The sequence below is a fragment of the Amphiura filiformis genome, chromosome 2 (assembly GCF_039555335.1).
Source record: "Amphiura filiformis chromosome 2, Afil_fr2py, whole genome shotgun sequence".
NCBI classification, from domain to species: Eukaryota; Metazoa; Echinodermata; class Ophiuroidea; order Amphilepidida; family Amphiuridae; genus Amphiura; species Amphiura filiformis.
Genome location: NC_092629.1, coordinates 719,140 through 740,398, shown reverse-complemented (window position 1 = coordinate 740,398; position 21,259 = coordinate 719,140). Strand labels below are relative to the sequence as shown.

At 37.9% G+C, this 21,259-nt stretch overlaps 2 protein-coding genes across 2 annotated transcripts in view; one reads left to right on the top strand and one right to left on the bottom strand.

The window, feature by feature from the left end:
- Window positions 1-967, bottom strand: part of LOC140145418 (HAUS augmin-like complex subunit 3) — a 37,177-nt gene extending 36,210 nt beyond the window's left edge. Inside the window, exon 1 of the mRNA XM_072167141.1 lies at window positions 823-967. The gene's annotated coding sequence lies outside the window, so the exon portion shown is untranslated. The remainder of the gene's footprint in view (window positions 1-822) is intronic.
- A 370-nt stretch (window positions 968-1,337) lies between these two features.
- The window catches only part of LOC140172208 (uncharacterized), a 54,588-nt gene continuing 34,666 nt past the window's right edge, over window positions 1,338-21,259 (top strand). Inside the window, 6 exon segments of the mRNA XM_072195525.1 lie at window positions 1,338-1,445; window positions 18,137-18,195; window positions 18,415-18,497; window positions 18,924-19,021; window positions 20,411-20,630; window positions 20,667-20,824. Of these exon segments, the coding sequence (XP_072051626.1) occupies window positions 1,422-1,445; window positions 18,137-18,195; window positions 18,415-18,497; window positions 18,924-19,021; window positions 20,411-20,630; window positions 20,667-20,824 (642 nt within the window). The 5' untranslated portion in view covers window positions 1,338-1,421.

Genomic DNA, 21,259 nt, shown 5'->3' with positions numbered 1-21,259 from the left:
TGGGTGGGTTTGTATACATGTAGTAAGGTTTGGGGTGAGTTGTGCAAGGGTTGGAAAAAACAGTTTAAAAAAAAAAAAAAAAAAAAAATCGATTTTTTTTTTTTTTTTTTTTTTGAATATAAATAGTAAATAAAAGGAGAGGCGGCGTAAAAGGAGGCGGGGGACGAGAAACTTGTATTTTATTTTACTTGGCCTTAAATAGACCTACTGTTAATGGTATATAGTACTTAGTTACGTGTTAAAAAAATTAATTTGAAAAATTTTTTGACTCCTACCCCCCTCCCCTCCCCCACTTTTTAGATTTCTGAGCACCGTCCTGGCTAAAAAAAAATTGGGTCAACAAATTACAAAAAACTTCAGTCGGCAAATCATACTGTACACCCGGACTGTACACCCCCCGAATCATACACTTCATGACTTTTTTAAGATCTGAGACCGAGTTTAAATTTCATGATTTGTCATGTTTGTAAAGGTTTTTTTTTAAAACTTCCGTGGTCGTGCCTGTGCGTATCGCGTACACGAGCGTAAAACGCAAAAGCAATAAACAATCACGCTGATTGGCTGATATGTCAATGCACTTGACAACAAGCCGGCTGACCCATTTATTGGTCTTCGGCGCGGCGCGTAGTAGGCGGCCTTGTCACTTCTACGCGATCGCAATTCACCAGCGCGTACCCGGACCACGGAAGTTTTAAAAAAACAACTTTAACGTCATGATCGAACGTATTCTTCGACTCGTAAGCTTACTTATATTATAAAGTTATTCAAGACAGTATTTAATAACTTTTCAACATTTGCAACATGTTCAAGTTCAGATCTTACGGGAAACTGCAGAAATAAGTTACAGTGCAGTAAAAATTATATTACTCGAGAATCCTTTATTTGGTCGGTTTGGTCAAATTCCAATCATTTTGCATTTCATCAGAATCATGTTTTGAGTTCCTGAGACTTTCGCGGAATTATCAACATTATAAGTGTTGCCATATGAAATTTGACAACATACAGCAAAAACACCAAAATTCCGCCCAAAAGACAAAGTTGCTTTCAGCCATTCAAATACCACTTTAAAAATCAAAGGTAAAATTGGACAGTAGTTTGGGTGTATTAATTGGGCGTATTAAGTACAAGACCTTGTTCAGGAAAACTTTCTAATACCCATTTTTTTTTTTCTAAATCTACTTATCAACTAAATATTTTATATATGATAATAAAATTAATATTACAATTTTTATTCATTTGATCAGAAATTGATCCAAAATATATTTTAAAAATGTGTTATTTAGGCGTATATTTAATTATGCATTGTACGAGGCTATAAAATCTCTTCAAAACAATGGCGGTTGATTGGAGATTTTGATCGCTGGAACTTAGACGAGAGAAAAGGTCATAATTTTAGCGAATAAACAGACCTGCTTGAACACATGGCTTCATCAACAGACACAAATGTAATCGAATTGTATTTTTAAATCAAAAGAAGTAGATATACAGTGATATAAGGGTTACTAACAGCTTGTTATTAATGTTGACAGAGATCAGAGTCGTTCGGTCATGTCGGTAAGCTTAAAATTAAGTTTTAAAAACAATCAGATTCATACAATGTACAATGCAATGTTAACTTTCATTCAGTGCCGTACTATTACGCTGACTTTCGTATTCGGCGAGGAGGACGATTTCGACCTCCTCGTTTGTTTACAAACAGAGAGGTAGACAAAGGGGCCTGTCAAACCTGTAGGTAACCCAGTGCCGTACTATTACGCTGACTTTCGTATTCGGCGAGGAGGACGATTTCGACCTCCTGGTTTGTTTACAAACAGAGAGGTAGACAAAACACCGTTCCGCTTGTCCAAACACTCAAGTATCAGAAGGATGGTCCACAATAGCGTGATTCATGTAACATGAATAGGGATTAAAAAGCTGTCACGTAGAACCATGTGCTTCTATTGTCCAATTTGCCATCAAGATTTCATATGGAAACAGTTCAGACCCAGAACAGGATCATGTCAGAAATTTTGTTTTGGGTCTGATTATTCGGACTATAGGTAACCCAGGCAAACCTTAGTTAACACTCGCTAGTCAGTCAAATTCGCCGACAATGTCAATGGCAATGCATTTTTACATAGAAATGTAAAAGCAAGTGCCCGAAGAAAGAAACCTACATAAATATGTTTTCTATACTTCACTTGACCCAAATATATGATTTTTTATGGTGATAAGTTACCCGCACATGGAATTTTAGAGGGATTTGGATAGCATTTCCATTAAAAAAGCTGCTGTCATAATGAGACTAAGATCTAGAAACACCCCCGAAATGCCGTTTTTGGGAATTTTGCTAGCTGAAACTTTTTGATGAAAGTCGATCTTTGACTAGTGATAGGCTGTACAGCCCAAAAAAAGGGGTGATGTTGGAAAAAGCTTAGGGTACTAGCTGAATTGAAGCAGCTAATCCTTCTGAGCATTTTGACACCTTTTTAAAAAAAATCGGTTGAAAAATGAGACAGTGCGGGCCAAAAAACTACGCACAAGGGGGATTTCTTGGGACCCCCCCTGTTTTTCACTATTTTGACAATTATGGGCATTTTCTTTGCTGTTTGTTGGATTCTAATGACTATTTACATGATTTTGGGTCCCTGGATATATTTATGCAATTTTTACACAAATCGTATGTTTTGATGCAAGTTTAAGAGCTAATTTCGGATGTGAGGGCGCTGTTCAACATAATAGCCGTTACGTATCCCCCCTACTAAAATTTTATAATTTTTTATTATCAAATCAAAGTTACTGATAAATAACAGCATCTGTCCAAATTTGAACTCTCAACCTTATTTCACTTGTGCGTGGTAACCATTTGAAAATGTGTAGAGACGCTTCCATTGACTTACATGTGATACAAAGTTCGTTGACCCCTGTATATTGCTATGGGCAGGTTACCCCTGTATTAGGGTGCATCTATAGCCCCCCTATTTTTAAAATGTTAACCCTGATTTTTGTCCATAGCATAAATGTGTTCCACTATCAAAATAAATACCTCACACAAAATTTCATCGAAATCGGACCTTGTCCTATGGGGCCACCGGCCATCGGAACATTTATGATAAGCTATACCACAATTTCATAAGGCAGCTATTTTGATACATATACTTTGTGTGGTTTCTAATAGCTGCTGTATTCTCAATACTGCTAAGCATCAATTTTTAAAGATATGTTAGACCATTTCCAAAGCATTTGCATATATGGCAGAGTATGTTTGCAGTCTTGATTGCTGTATCAAGTAATAGCTGCTTTTTGTAAAAGAGTTTTACAATACTAAAATGCTATTTTCAGCACTCACCATTACATTCATTAAGAAGTTCATTGCTTCTTGAGGAGTCTGGTTTTAATCATCAGTGTTAGATTTGCGCTTTCGGAGATTTGGTTTGTTCTTGCGGCTTAGTTCAACAACTTGTAGTGTATTTTGGTAGTGCTTTTCCGTTCTTGCTGCATCCAAGAAGTCCGCACTAAGCTTTACACCGCGTTCTGCACAGTCGTTGATAACATTGATGGCTCTAATGTTGGCAAAGGATTCTTGATATGCTGGCAAATTTGACCATGTATCAACATCTTCAGTGAGAAAGTCAGTGTTTATTTGCAGGATGTGGATAGTGAACCATGAGTCCTCATTGACCAAGTCTCCAAGAGATGTTGCAGCGGTGATGTTGGTTGGAAACTCAGGCTTTCCAAAGGCTAATCCAATCCGCTTCTTAGGTGCCAAGATGTCTACTGCAGGTTTAACTGCAAGGAGTTTATCAGCGAGTGTATGTCGCTCATCTGTGGGCACTATATCACTAAACAGTGCAAGGGGCACCATCTCTCCTGTCAAGTGCCATAGGTGACGCTTCAAAGCTTTAATTGCACTTAAAGAAATGGCTGGATTCACAGTCTCATACATGAGCAACTTGTGAAACAGATTGAGGTCATGCCATGGGGCATCAGCAGCTGAAGTGCAGGTCAACCACCAAGAACTGTAGATCAGAGTGGCAAAGATAACAAATTCTCTCACTTTCGGCACTTGATGGGCGGTTGTTATGGTTCCTTGTGGCAGCTGTGAAATCTGGGCTTCAAGCAAACAGATCTTTATTGAGTAAAGTAGCTTTGCCATCCACCTGGCTTTGTGGAGAGCCCCAGGTTGCTTGAATTTAGCTGACATTACTGCATCATCGCTTTCTAAGAAGAGGATGCACAGCTCGACAAACTCAAGATAATCATCTCTCTTCAGGTCCTTCTGTGTTTTCAGGATTTGCAGTGCTTCACTTCTCCACTCTTCTATCATGCTTAACCCTGGCTCGCTGAGATTGGCAACATTCAATTGTGCAAGCGGCTGATTACCTCCATGTGGGAGCAGCTCAAAGTTCTTGCGAAATCTTGTGAATAAGGTGACTTCCGGCGATCTTGATACCTCAATTCACAGGTCATTGAAAACTTGTGTGAGAATAACTTCACCAACGTGGTGTCTGCAACCTGACCACAAGAGTGCCTGTTCCATGCTCTCTTGGATTTTCACAAGCTGCTGAAAGGTGGCGGTATTTGACGCTGTAGTATCAAATACCATATTCACGATGGAATTTGTACAATGCCATGAGCCAAGCAAGTCCATTGTCAATCCAGATATGATGTCACCTGATTTGCGATCAGTGCCGGGCTTGTACGATGGCACACCCAAGATCTTGATTTCATTGGTATTGCCAACTGCTACAATTAGTCTCTCTTCAGTAACATTTTGGTTTGTCAGAGAACGCATAAGGTCATGTGTTATATGGTGGGACCCCAAAATAGTGGGAGGCGTTACATTTTTCTCTCCTCTTCCAGATTTAACTTGTTGGTACAGAGCTATTCTTTGTCCAATTGCATAAAGTTTGGGCTCATTATACAGCTTGATTATTCTACTTTTCAAATATGTTTCACAATTTGAAATTATCATTTGTTTAATTAGTGAAAAATATTAAAATGTTAACGAGGATAAACCTGGAGGATAAGCGGTAGAGGATAAGCGGTAGAGGAGTATGTGCAATCTCTATGAGAAATGTTGTGGAAACATGATATCTTTTTGAATTTTAAATTTGATCATTGCCAAATTCTGTGCTATACATGCAAATCATATCTCAAATCAAAGCTTGTTCATTCATTATTCATATTCAACTATTAGTTTGATCTATTTCATGTTTTCAAGTACTCACTGAGAACCGCAAGTCACAAGACCCACAATTTTTCCCTATTCACTACACACAAATGCCAAGATTTTCAGTCACAACATTCGTTTTAGCTTTAAATTGATGTTACTTGAGAATTATACACCCTAAGATAGGAAAAGTATACATTTTTGGAAAGCATTTTAACCAGGGAATCCAAATATGCAGTTAAAATAAATGTAGGATACACTCTAAAGAAAATATTTTCAAAAATGTAATCAACATTTGGTGCGTAAAGTTGCGTACATTTTCACACCCTGTATCACCACTTTGGCCAATCATAACATAGTAAAAGTATACATTTTATTAAAGCTCATAGTGTTGCCTGCCACAAAATTAGATTACATTAGAGGTATTCCATATCAGTAGCAAATGCAATAAATTATCAATTTTCTAGTAAAATTTTTTTTTTTCATGATATCACTCTATATATTTTCTTACACACCCTGTATACCAACATCAATTTTGCATTGTTGGATTCCTTGGAACATTAGCTTTCCAAAAATGTATAGTTTTGTTGGTGTGAGATGTATAGTTTTAGACATGCATCAATTTAAGTGAAAATGAAGACAAATGATCAAAATCAGTGTTTGTAACGCAAATGTGCCCCACCATATGACACGTGACCATAAGCTTTGAGTCCCAGTGAAGAGATGCCATTGTTGGAGGGAGCCACTGTTCTTTGTATTCAGTTGCAATTTTCTCTCCTACTTCTCGACGTGCTCTGTCAGCAGTGGAATATGAAGTCATTACTTTTGATGCATCTCCACCAGATTCTGTGATGAGTACTTCAGTAAAGCGCTGCCTGCTGGGTTGGAGTCATCTTTATTCTTGTTGCTAATGACACAAGTTTTGGTGACTGAAGTATATCAGGTGGTATGACAACTGAAGTTCATGTAAAGCGACGACGATGACGTCTAGAAGCGTCGGCACAACTAGATGAAGCTGCGCATTCATCAGTTCCGCTACTGTCATCCTCACTGCTGGTAAAACAAGAGCTGTCTTGGGTAGCTAGTTGAAGCTTCGTCCATATCCTTTTGCACTTTTTCGCGTCTTTTGGACTCGGATAGAGCACGTGCTTCTGCGCGCTGTCTTTGTTCATCTAATTGCCGATCAAAGCAACCAAATGTTGCTTTTCTGTCAGTCTTCATTGATTGTAAGAAGTCTCTATCTTCTTGATCTTTTATCAACTTGTCGGCATTAGGTGGCCATAATTGGAATGTCTTGGAAAGATTTACTTGCATCTGTTCAAGTGTGGCTTTGGTAGCTGCACTTTCACGGCGTGAAATAGGAATGGCCCTTATCTTAGCATTATCATCCAGGAGCTTGATCATTTTTCTATATGCTGAATTTTCAGTTATCATGGGAATGCTTGCTTTCGCATAGAATGGAGCCACTTTTGCTAGCACAATTTGTGCACATGCCCACTTAGTGCGGTGCGAGAAGCCTTTTTCCTGTTGGTGGAAAATCAAACACCGAAGCACCTGCTCACATGTTGGGAGACGGGACCCCGTTATATTGGAATCTGCTGTTGTAATACCCCTGCCAAGTCCAAATATTGTTGCAGTTTTACGAGTCACTGGGGTAGGTTTAGGTGTGCAAGATGAGGCTGTTTTCTCAGCAGTTTGCATTGGAGTGGAAGGTTTTTTACTATCAGGTGTAGTCATCCTATCAACCTTGGGAAGATCCATGTTGGAACTGAAAGTTATTGCAGACTGATGGAGTACAAAATGTAATATAATGTTGAGTGGAAATTCCAACTTCCAAGTATGGAATCTATTTTGATAGAGGGGTTTCCCATGTGAAGTAGGCTCATGAAATATTTATAAGCATTCCTGGAGGAATGGTGTGGTAATTGGGGGAATCCCTGATCAAGATCTTATTGGAAGGAGTGATAAAAAAAGAAGACCAATGATTTACACAACATGCAGTATTACTTTGCTCTGAATGTCATTTAATATGTTTATTGTTGACCTTTGACCTTATTTGGTTGACCTTTGACCTTTGTTGACATTGAACTCTGTTGACCTTTGACCCTCATCTGAATATCCAAGAAACAAATCCCACAGCAGAGTATCAAAGTTAAGTTTCATATGGCCCTCTTCTTTACATTTTATACATTGCATGCATTATATAGGATATTAGTGTGTTTTTAGAGTGCAAAGTTCACTTTACTACACGTTTCAATGGACAAGCCCATTTTCGGACTTCAAGCCTGTGGTGGCCCCATAAGACAAACTTCGAATTAAATAAAATTTGGTAGGGATTAGTTTTGGGACAAGTGGAACATGTTAAGGCTATGGACAAAAATAATAAAAACTATGGGGGCTATAGATGCACCCTACCCTGTATTAAAAATTAGCGCCACGGTCACACCAAATGTGACAAATGACTGAAAATTTCAGAATATGGATGATTAATGATTATCTCTAGTATGATTAACTTAAAAATAAAAAATGGCTGCGAAAGGGGTCACTAAAGGGTAAAGCGCCCTCACAGCCTAATTTTGCCCAAAAACGTTAATTTTAAGGACACGTAAAAGTTTCATTTGATACAAAGTGCATAAATGACCTTCCTGGACCTAAAACTATATGGCCATGTGTTTTAACCTCGCCGACTTTTCGTCACACACTGATTTTTGAAATTTGCGACACTCTTTCACCTTCAAATGCCCATATTTTTCAAACCATACCCCCCAGCATGATAAAAGTATACATTTTCTGAAAGGAAATTGAACAAGGAATCCAACAAGAGACTCAGAAACACTGTCAGATGTAAGGTTCTAATGCTACATTTATGTGAAGGAGACAAAACATCAATTGACAGTGATATAGGGGTATGATGTCACTAGCATTTCTGTGTTACCCCTGCATCTTATTTTATGTCATTTTCTAATAGATCAGAGTAAGGGCTTTCCTGCAATATATAAATGTATGGGGGTTATCACTTTCGTAAAATGATACAGCCATTCAAAAAGTGACCGAAATAGAATAAATTTTTCTTATTGTCTTGGAGAACAGTGGCCTATCATATACCCTAAAGCAGCTGACTATTTTAACTTTGTACAAGATAAAAGTGCAGATAATAATGTCAGCTTTCTTTTGATACCAAATTTATTGATAAACACTCATTTTTAAGGAAAATAGCAACATATTTGCACACCGACTAAGAGGCTCCCAAAATGAAAACTTGACTTACAGTTTTGTGCAGAGTGCCCCGCTACCTCCACCACCCCTACCTTGGCCAATTGGATTGAGTCCCATTCTAAAGATGTTCAAGATATCTTATTGACACCTTTCCATAATTAATAATTGGTGTTTTAGCTGTCATTTGATACCAAATTTACTATCAAATCTATTTTTATTCCAATGATACGTTAAAAAAAAACAATGACCACAGTGACAAATGTGATGCCACTCGCCCATTTTAGATGTCGAGTTCAAAGCACATACCCCTATCATTAGCTCAAGGCAGTTTATTGTTTCAACTATTTTACAGAATAAAAGTTCAGATAACAATGTCAGCTTTCTTTTGATACCAAATTTATTGATATACACTAGTTTTTAAAGAAAATTTCAACATTTTTGCACTGCAAGGCACCAAAAATGAAATTTCCCATTGAGTTTGTGTATAGTGAGCCGCTTCCTCATGAGCCGCTGCCTCCACCACCCCTGACTTGGGTCATTGGATTGAATGCCATTCTGCTTCTGTTCAAGATATCTTCATGTAACTTTCCATAGTTTATCATTAATAAATTAGCTTTCATATGGTACCAAATTTATTGCCATAGCTTCTTTACTTTCAGAGATATGCTCAAAAAACAAAACGATCATGGTGAAAAGTGTGACACCACCACCCTTTTTGGGTGTTCAGTTCAAAACGCATGGCCATATAGTAAATACCAAAAATGCATTACATAATCCTTAATGTGATAAAATTCCCTTAAAACTAGAAAATAAAGGTCAAATCCGCCCCCCCCTTGTGTGTCGTTATTTGGCCGGCACTGTCTCAATTTTTGGCCGATTTCAATAAAATTGGTGTCAAATTACTCAGACCAACAAGCTGCATCAAATAAGCTGGTACCCTAAGCTGTTTGCAACTACACCCTTATACAGCCTATGACTACTTTGACAAGATGTAACTTTGCTACGGAAAGTGCTATGAAAAAATGTTTTTCAGTTTTGGCTTTGTTTACTCAAGGGCTTTAATTTGATATATAAAATGATGCAGTTTGATGGCAAATTTAAATTCACCTAGCATACCTAAAACCTGTTCCGCTTGTCCAAATACTCAAGTATCAAAAGGATGGTCCACAATAGAGACTAAAGCAGTATTCAGACTTTTTATTGTACGTACAATATTGTATGCAACATATCTACGTTGTTTAATCTATTGCCATTCTATTTCCAGTAATGTTTGATGACGTAAAATCGATAATATATTTCTACTAGATATTACATGTAACATATTATCGATTTTTCGTCATCAAACATTCGATTAGAACAAACATTACTGGAAATAGAATGGCAATAGATTAAATAACGTAGATATGTTACATACAATATTGTACGTACAATACACGGAGTCTGAAGCTAGCTTAAATCAGTGATTTCGCGCAACATGAATAGGGGATTAAAAAACTGTGAAGTAGCACCATGTGCTTCTATTGTCCAATTTGCCATCAAGATTTCGAATGAAAACAGTTCAGACCCAGTACACGATAATGTCAGAAATTAATAATTTGTTCTGGGTCTGATTATTCGGACTAACTTAAGGTGGCTGTGTACTCTCAGACATGCATGTAGTAAAAGTGCAATAACTTTGTAATTATTCAGCATAAAACATATAAAAGTATACATTTTATGAAGGCAAGACATCAATAAATCTTAATATAAATACAGATTTGGGGTAAAAACAACAATTTTGAAGAAAATCACAAAAAGTGAGTTTTTGGCAATATTTGTTAGGTACATCATAACAAAAAACACTCTTTCCAAAATATTTTATTTTGTTTTTAGCTCAATCTTGAGGCTCCATTCCAAAAACGTTTTTTTATTTTTTTGATATTGGCCTTTATTTTTGAGATATTGACCATATAAGGCATCAAAATGAACTTTTAAAATTCAAAACGCCTATTTGCACAAAATGATGCCCAAAATCGGAAATAGACCAAAATATAAAAAAATGAGAAAACTGTTTTTGAGTCGATCATGCTTTTACGATGATCATATTTGCTTACCTATAGATGCTGTATTTATTGAGTTATCGTGTACCTAAATCGTCATTTTACCGAGAAAATGAACATTGAAATAATGGCCGTTGAAGTTTAAAGTGGTCACATTTTGCACTTTCATCGAATCTCACAGGAGAATGCGACAGTTTTCGCTTTTTGAAACTTATATTACGTGAACATCGGGTAAATCCACAGCCCCTTGAGAAGTTTGAGCGAAATCCATTCATAACTTGATATCTAAATCGGGGAAAGAACTTGAAAAAACCCACATTTTATCAGCTAAAAGCGGAGCCATTTGACCACTAGGTTTTTGTGAAATCAGTGCTTCCGTGGTGTTTCCATAAGATGCGCCGGCGATGCAGATAAGCGTCGCGTATGCGTCGCGTATTTGTGCGTTAACAAATTGCGCGATACGCAACGCGATGAGTTGTTGCGTGCGTGTACCTTGCTGGTACAACAAAGATTTTCTTTCCTTTTCAATTTCAAACACGAGTGGAATAGTGAAATAAAATTCTTAAAATATTGCAGTTGGAGTTTACAAATCTGGATTTTCATTCCTTGTATTTATAAAAAACATAACAAGGTACAAACATATCATAAAAACTCAATTTTGAGAAAGAAACAATGGCTAGAGTACACAGCCGCGTTAAACTTTCATTCATGACTGTCATTTCAATTTTCATGACTTTTATGCTTTTTATAAGCTTTCATGCGTTTTATAAGCTTACAAAGCTTACAACAACCCGTGTAATTAATATTATGACAAACAAACATGCAGCTATATCATATATTTTTCACCCCCGAGATTTAATTTTCACCATGTATTTGGATTTTCTGCAAGCTCGGGAGTGGAAAACAACCCCCGACTTTCGGGCCTTAATGCTACCCCTGGGTACTACACCCCTGTGGTTAATTTGTGACTATTTTTGAATTTTTCTCAAAAAATAACACACTGTCACTGGTAACAAAAGTTATGTATATTAATTATTATTGGGGCAAGGGATCCAATTACTACACTGAAATTTCAGTGACTCAAGACAAGCGGTTCAGTGTATATGATAGGAAACGAGGTGCATGCTAGCAGTACCGTAGATTGGGGTGAATAGGGACGCAGCCTCGCAGGGGTGAATAGGGACAAAAATGAGACAAGTTTTTGAAATCTCATTTTTTCACATTTGGTTAAAACACTTTTTTTTTTTTTTTTTTTTTTTTTTTTTCCACATATTGAAAGAACAATCAAACAGTGTTTAGAAAATGGTTCAGCAGATGTTAAAGAATAAATTTAGGATACAGGGTGTCCAAAATAAAATTATCTAAAAAAAGTTCTAAAAAATGGGGTGGTCAAAAGTAATAAACTTTCCTGCTCCCACGGCCACTATTTTAGAAAATAAGCTGGAAATTCACCAGGACCTAGCCTGTTATGTAGGTCTTACAACTTTCTCTAAAAGATGATAATTCTGACAGGAATTTTTATAACAATTTTTTGAATATTTTTCAGGTAAAAGTCACCTAATGATACAGGGTGAATAGGGACACCCTTGCCACAACCACCCTTACCCCACCACACCCTACACTACCACCCTCACCCTACCCTGTTCCACCCTGACCCCACTAGCCTCATTAAACCTACTACCCCCACTGCCCTACCCCACTACCACACCACCCTACCCAGGCTACCACCCTCATCCACCCCTAATACCATCATGCCACTGCCAAAACTCACTACCCCACACCCTACCCCAGCACTCCACCATCCTACACCACCCATCTACCCCACCACCCTATCCCCTACCCCACCACCCTATCCACTGCTCCACCACCACCATCCTATCCACTAACTCGACCACCATGATACCTTTTCTTATACTCCACCACCCTGATCCCACTACCCCAACACCCTACCTTACCCACCTACTTCCCTACCACCCAGAACCCTACCCTAGCCATCCTTACCCACCACACCCTACCCCTCCTCTTCTTGTACTGATGAGCCTGATCAACGTTGTCAAGAAATCAGATTTTAATCAGTTATGATGGTATGAATTACCTTGACATGTTTCTATTGTTTTTTAAAACTCACTTGGTGTCCCTTTTCCCTCCATGTGGGGTAAAAATGCAAGTACACTCCTTCAAAGTTGTACTTTCCTTATCAAAACCAGTGTTGTCCCTATTGACCCAAGTCGGGGTCAATAGGGACACCAAAATGTAATTAAAAAAATATATACCCCCCACATATATTCAATTTTTTATAATGGTGAATTAAAGGCATCATGGGTGGACATAATATGCCCTCAAAGTTTGGCTCATGGGGCTACAGGAAAAAAACTACAATCTAGAGAGTGCCAAAACTGTCCCTATTCACCCCAATCTACGGTACCTTATTTCTTATCATAAATAACAAACCGCTTGACTTGGGTCACTGAAATTCCAGTGTAGTAATTGGATTCCTTGCCCCTACATGTATAGTGTATACATAACTTTTGTTACCACTGCACTGTGTTATTAGTTTTTGAGAAAAATGCAAAAATAGACACACATTTTTCGATGAGTGTAGTACCCCCTTAAGAGCTACTGGAGCCTTGCTTGTATGGTTTCGTACAAGCTCTAATTGAAATTATGTTGCGCTATAGCTAAAATAATAGTTTCTCGATCATGATTGTCATTGCGTGCCTATTGAGCTCGCATGATCGAGAAACTATTATTTTAGCTATAGCTTTCTGCATACAGATCATCCCATTACTGCCGTCGTCGGCATGCCTTATGTCGACATAATGTCGACATCGGCATCGCACTCCGACATGTCGACATCAAAAAAATTCTAAAAAAAACGTGTATTTGTAACAAAAAAATTTTAATTTTCAAAAAATATTTTTGGCCAGAAAAGCAAGTTAGGCCCAAAATAAATCAAGGTTGGAAACCAGAGAAATACTGCTACTAAAAAAAAAACGCAATTTTTTTTACAAAGTTGATATATTTGTATATTTTGATTACCTTTGCTTCTATTGAACAGTCAGGGACACATTAAATTAGTATGCATTGCTAGCTGTTCAATAGAACTAAGCAAAAGTAATTAAAATATACAACTGTATCCAACTTTGTAAAAAATTGGCATTTTTTTTTTTTTTGAGTAGCAGTATTTCTCTGGTTTCCAACCTTGAATAACAAGTCATTTTGGGCCTATTTGAACTTGCTTTTCTGGCCAAAAATATTTTTATGTTGATTGACGTCGGTATACGAATTATCTACATGTCGACATTAAAAAACGGTGCCGACGACAGCACTACTCCTCGTACTGACTAATTATAGTCTACAAATTTATCATATTAAACGTGTTAAACTTTCGCAACAAGGTTTAAAAACATGTTTTGAACTGTACAGATTCCTTTTATTCCATCGAACAAGCTTTATTTTGTTCCAAAATTCATGTTTTATAGCTATTTTTGACGTGCTCCGAAGTTTTCACGTAGCACAAACGCTTGATGTAAGCTCATTTTGACGGTAATTTACGCTAGCGTACATATCATGCATTTTCAAGCGCGTTTGACATCGGTTTACTGCGTGACGCAATTCTGCATTTATTCAAGATGGCGAATTTCTCATCAAGCCGGCTGACTTGTAAAGTTGTTGTTTTTAAACTTCCGTGGTTGTGCCTGTGCGTATCGCGTACACGAGCGTAAACGCAAAAGCAATAAACAATCATGCTGATTGGCTGATCAATGCACTTGACAACAAGCCGGCTGACCCATTGGTCTTCGGCGCGGCGCGTAGTAGGCGACCTTGTCACTTCTACGCGATCGCAATTCACCAGCGCGTACCCGGACTACGGAAGTTTAAAAAAAACAACTTTAACGTCATGAACGTAACTTCGTAGGCTTACTTATTCATGTATTTAATAACTTTTCAACATGTTCAAGTTCAGATCTTACGATTTATTTCAATGAAATTAGTATAATTACCTAATATTTACCGACCGCTGCTGGCTGGCCAATAATAATTTTAATATATTTTTAATATTGCCCTCTATTGTCTGGTAGTTGCCAACCATGTAAACACGCAATCAAGGGTGACACTAAATTCACGGTTGTTCTATCAAGCACGCAAACGAATGACAAATCCTGTTGGTTTGCTTTCTAGAAAATGAGGCCAGTTATCGATCTGTTATGAACCATTATGAATAATTCATATTTGACCCCATGATCAAGTTGGCATACTGACGCCGTTATTTTTATGAACTTTGTCTGTTCAATGAGAGTATAGCGCGCCCCCAATACATCTGGGCACAAAACACTCGAAAACGATCCGGTTTAATGAAATGGTGGACAGGCATTACCTATCAGGCATCGTGATATGTTTTTCAAAGAAAGTCTACTAAATTAATTTGGAAATGACTGTTTGCAATAGTAATGTCAAAATTAAATAATGACTTGCTGTCAGTAATACGAAGGAAATGTGTGACAGGTGTAAGGTTACTAAGGTATGAAATACATGTAGAATTTGAAGTATAGAAAATATTTGACATCACATCTGACCTTCCAGTTTGGCGCCATTTTGAATGAATGTTTCTATTTGTTTCCTTGCATGATAATAATTATCAATCTGCAATTATCAGACATATTGGTACTTGGCTTCCGGAGTGAATAAGTATTTTTAAATGTATGTATTGTAAAGAATTTCACATCATAGTGCCATTAAAATGAACCAACTTCTGATTGGTCACAGTCTGCGTGTTCCGGAAATCGAATAAATCAATGTCCTTTTAAGATCCATTGTTGCTTTGACATAGCTGGATGACACTGTGTACACTCACTCAATTGTGAATTTAACATGTCTTTTAAATGCAGACGAACCGTGTTTGCTTCAAATGTATTCGATAAAATTCCATATTTATATTGGGATAGGATTCTATGATGCAGCCGGGTGCGGCCACGCGTTGCCACCAACTAGCTTTAGCTGTAGTTTCAGTCACTGGAGCTTCAGTCACTGGAGCTTCGCACTTCAGACGATAAAAAGGCATATAATTTATAAATCTCAAAGTGTATACACTTGATATATTTAATATTTGGCCTTTCTTTTTATAACGAAACGGTATACGAAATATACCAGCTTATAGTTAATAAAGAAAGGTGATTATACGTATTCACTTATCAATTTGGCATGGATAACATGACTACCGCCCGCAATAAGCCAGGGCACAAATTTGAATAACAATACGCTATCGCTATTTACATATCAATGCGCCTCATGCTAATGAGTTGAGCCCTCTCCAGGAATTTACTCTGTGACGCAATGGCAGCCAGAGATTTGGAAAACCAATTTTTTTTTCCAATTAACTGTGAATGATCCCAGCACTTCAGAATACGCGTATATACGTCTAGTGGTTCTCCAAAGTCACCAAAAACTTAGAATTTTTTTTTAAATGTAATTTTCCCCTGAATTTTCCCCTTTGTATTGTGCATCATATCAGTGTCCTATCAGTCACATAGGCCTTGTTATAAAGCCAAAAAATTGCTTCCATGAATATAAAAAAGTATAGGAAACTGCATTTTTAAAAGCACATTTTCTGTGTGAAGGAAGCATATTTTTCAAAATTATAAAACAGGTCCCAGAATATACGAGTGGATATTCATACGTAGTGGTAGATAAAATGATTAAGGAGTTTAACTTCAACACTACACTATTTTTAGCTCACCTGGAACGTTTTCACTAGTTCGACTAGCGTCTTCAGCAAATGGTGATGCTGTGATGGTATCTTGTCTACGATCGTAACATCCTATGACGTCATCAGTGAAGGTTATCCCGATCGTAGACAAGATACCATCACAGCATCACCATCTGCTGAAGACGCTAGTCGAACTAGTGAAAACGTTCCAGGTGAGTGAAAAATAGTGTAGTGAAGTTAAACTCTTTAATCAGGTCCCAGAATGTTTTTTTTAACATTTTTAGTCATCAAATATGTGTTGAAATTGTTGCTAGATATGGAGTATAAATCCCTCCTCAAATGCAAACCTTCAGAATAGGTCTAGAGGTTCTCCAAAGTTGCCAAAAAAAAAAAAAAAATTTACCTTTGTATTGTGCATCATATCAATGTCCTATCAGTCATGTAGGCCTTGTTATAAAGCCAAAAAAATCACTTCAACGAATATCGTTATGTACAAAAGTATAGGAAACTGCATTTTTAAAAGCACATTTTCTGTGTGAAGGTAGCATATTTTTCAAACTTATGAAAGCAGGTCCCAGAATGTTTTTTCATTTTTTCAAAGGTTGTAGTCATCAAATATGTGTTGAAATTGATGCTAGATATGGAGTCTAAATCCCTCTTCAAATGCAAGCTGAAGGGTATAAAAGCTTAAGGCTTCAGTTTCACCTTGTTCTTTATTGTTTTTTTTTTCTATAAAATGTGTCTTCTGTAAGGGGCTTATAAGGGTTTTTACAGTGTAGAAACCATCTAGCTTTGGGGGGCTTCACCCCCTCAACCCCCCACCTGGACCCCAGCAGGGGCCCTTAAGCGGGCCCCTGCACCCCCGGCCATCAGCTGCGATACTGCAGGCGTTCTGCGCCCTCCGTTCGCCATGGACTCTGTTTTCTAGGTTTTCAATGTTGGCAAGTATGCGGATATTATTTAATGTTGAAATTGGGAGGAAAGTTAATATTTTGATGAGTCAAGTGTATCTTTTGAGTAAAATTTGCCTATTTTGAACAGTCTAAAATTTTGTTGAAGTGCAATTTTAGCAACATTTTTTGAAGCTAATTATATCGATCGTCGTGATTGGTTGTGTTTGAGTCATTCCATGCCAACTCACCCAGGGGTTGGCAGGTGACCCCTTCAGAATTTGATATTACTCCATCAAAGTGTTCCATTTTGGTCACAATGAATTCACTGAAAACGGCAACTTGATTGTCCATGTCGTTTTTGCGCTAATAGCCTCTGGAAATTTTGCCAGGACCCCCCTCTTTTGCTCTCGTGCGCCACACTGCTGAAAAGTGTGTGTTTATTTCCTCATAATTTTGTAACAGGATAGAATTATGTTGATCCATCCTTACTGTGTGCCAAATCGCAACTTCCTGATGAAACTCCTTATTACTTGTGAACTTCCATTGCTTTACATGGCATGTCATGCTTGAGCAAATCCAACTATATTTTGAATGCAAGATCTCTAGCTTTATTGCCTGTGTCTGTGAGTGTGGCTAGACATCTCTAGCAACTGGTCTTATACAGGCATGAAAATTTTCAGCGTTTTAGCTGATTTCAGTGTTTTTTTGTAATTGTTTTTAGTGTTTTTCAGCCTATTTTTGAATCAAATTCACAGAAAAAGGTAAAAAACATAGTTTTCAGTGTTTTTTCCAAGACCTGTTTTCATGCCTTGGGGTAAATCCATGGGGTAAAAAAAAAGCCTGGGTGCATGCTGGATCAAGCATCCATGTGCCCAGCTGTGCTGCATTGGGCATATCAATGGTCCCGACTAGTAAAAAGAAAATACAACCTTTCTTGCATTTCCTACTACACTGTAATTTCCCCTACGGTTAACGTAGCCATATGGTAAATGTTGCCTTTTTGTGTACCGTAGCCTGTAGGTGTAACACAAATGAAAGGGACCATGTTCATGCTTTCCATCACACCTGCAGCTCTCAATAACAATGACTCATGTATAGATTTCATTTTTCTCCATTTTGATTGATTTAGGCTTTTGATCAAGTAAAGGAGCAATGGATCAATCCACTTTACAGAGAGGGAATTGGAAGGTAAGATTTAAATAAAACAATTCAATACAAATGAAATAGATACATAATTACCCCAGTAAATGCCCCCACACATATACACTTGCTTGTATACCCTGGTTCCTGCATTTTTCTATGCCTGCAAACATACTGTCAAGTCTGTCACTGTCATATTTCCAATTTTACCTATGATTTTTGAGAAACTCACTGACTATCTTTGCTTACTTGATGCTCTTGTTCTAGGAGGACGGGTCGTGCCCTGCATATCAATGCCGGCCGGGACAGCGAAGGCTTTGAAAATTTCAGCGACTATTGGACTGATTCAAGTAAGTACAAAACAACATAATAAACAGGGTTCAGTTTTTGCCAGTTTTTGCCTTGTTTTAACTGGCAAAAATAGCGAAAATTGGCAAAAACTAATAAAGTAACACATAAAGCTCATAAACAGTAACACACAACTTTTTTAATCATCAACATATTTTTGTCTCATCAAGTCCTTAAAATGAAAAGGTTTTGAATTTGATATGCCACATTTCAGTTAGATGCACTAGTGAGCAATGAAAATGCATGCCTTAAATTTCTCGATATATGTTATTTATAATTACATAATCTGGCCTTGTTACACTCAGGAAATTTTTGTAACTTAATAATTTGTTTTAATATGAAAAAATTGAATAAGTAATTTATTTAGTTTTTGCAATTTTTGCCGGTAATATTGTATTCTTATGCTTTCCATTGTTTTTTGCTTTCAGTTGATTCTGATGTTTCTGATATGATAGACAAGGAGAATGACATTTCTAAGATAACAGAGTCGGATAAACAGAAGGGAGGTGATGCACAGAACAGGAAGGTATGGGCTATTCCAGTTGAAATCCATACTCCCCAGATGGAAGACATGATCTTAATCTTCCACACAGGGAGTGTCTTTCAAATGGAGTCATCCATTAATGCAAGCATCACTCTGCATCCTGGACCCACCCTCCTCAGAGGTCACCAAATATAGACATCTATTAGATGCCTAAGCCTAAGCCTGACCCTGATCTATTTGTTGTTGTAGTGAAGTCCTGACGTTCTTTGTTCTTCATTGGGTGAAGCTTTACCTATTACAAATCATGAAAGGTGTGAAGCTTTGACTAGTAATTTGTGTTTTCTGGTGATGTGACATCGTATCCACTACCTGTCGCCATGCTTCCTATAAATCCCCAATGATAGTTGGTTCACAAAAGTGAAACCTGGACTAACACATTTGCTGATAAGAGTGATGCTTTGCCTTTGCTTTTTGTAAAGTATGTGATGGTGAAATCCTGACGTTACAAATAATTGGCTCAGGTGAAGAAAGGTGATGACCTGAGGAGGGTGGGTCCAGGCTGCAGAGTGACGCCTGCATAAGTGTCCTCAGCTGCAAAATGGACTATTCCAGTTGAAATCAATACACCCCAGATGGAAGACACAACCTTAATCTTCCACACAGGGAGTGTGAATTTCAAATGGAGTCACCCATTAAGTGTCCTCAGCTGCAAAATGGACTATTCCAGTTGAAATCAATACACCCCAGATGGAAGACACAACCTTAATCTTCCACACAGGGAGTGTGAATTTCAAATGGAGTCGCCCTTGCAGTGTCGTCTGCTCCAAAATGGACTATTCCAGTTGAAATCAATACACCCCAGATGGAAGACACAACCTTAATCTTCCACACAGGGAGTGTGAATTTCAAATGGAGTCGCCTTGCAGTGTCGTCTGCTCCAAAATGGACTATTCCAGTTGAAATCAATACACCCCAGATGGAAGACACAACCTTAATCTTCCACACAGGGAGTGTGAATTTCAAATGGAGTTGCCCTTGCAGTGTCGTCTGCTCCAAAATGGACTATTCCAGTTGAAATCAATACACCCCAGATGGAAGACACAACCTTAATCTTCCACACAGGGAGTGTGAATTTCAAATTAGGTTTATGAGCAAGGGGAAATGCAGCCCGGTGTGCAGGGATTGTTTTAGACACAAATTTACTAAGTACGCACCAAGTTTTTGCTCCGGTTTTCCTCCTGCATCTAAAAACGAACCTCTTCTCATATCCCTGTCCCATCATATCCGGATGGCATCCCTTGACTTTAGTAGCCTCTGAGCACTATTGGGTTTAGCCTGGCTTCGGCCGAATGTTATAAATAAATATAAATATAAAGAATGAGCAATACACCGAAGAATTTGTAAAAGTCTTAACTTGACATTTCCCCACAGATGAGTTCACCATTGAAACCCATGCAGTCGTTTGCCTCTTCTGGTAAGAGCAGTGTGACATCGTCTAGTACTATACGTGCTTCTTCCTCATCATCAAGTAATCTAACAACACACAGGGAACCAGTCGATGAAGACATGGAACCAACCACAGATGAAGACATGGAGCCAACCACAGATGAAGACATGGAACCAACCACGGATGAAGACATGGAACCAGCTACTGACAAACACATGGAACCAGACAAACACATGGAACCAGACAAACACATGGAACCAGCTGCTGATGTATCTGTGGAATCCACCATGGATGAACACACAGAACCAGCTAACAATGGACAAGGGGAACCAGCCACTGATGAACATAAAGAACCAGCTGCAGGAACGAATGAAACAAGTGACAAGAGTGTACACCAGGTAAATTAATAATTCATAAGTTTTTTAGCGGGTTCGGTTATGAACTCCCATTCATAACCTCATTAATAAACGCGATATGTTTAATCCAATCACAGATAATAACTTCTAAAACGCGAACGCAAAATGCAGGTCATTGAAAAAGTATAATGACCCGCGTCTCATGACGTAGCTAAAAAAAGTACGCTTTACAATGACGCGTCGTGTGACATGTTATGCATTGAACAAATTACGAGACGCTGGCCGCCCGTATTTGGACATCGCGTGTGATTTGTCGCTAGTTGTATTTCCTGACTCGGCTACTCGATTTTTTACAGGAAAAAACTAAAAGATACAATTAAAATTGTGTCTTGTTTTCAAATTTAAATGAAGAAAATGTGACGTAAATTGAATAAAAAAGGTGAAAAGTAACGGTTATGAATGAGGTTAATGACTTTG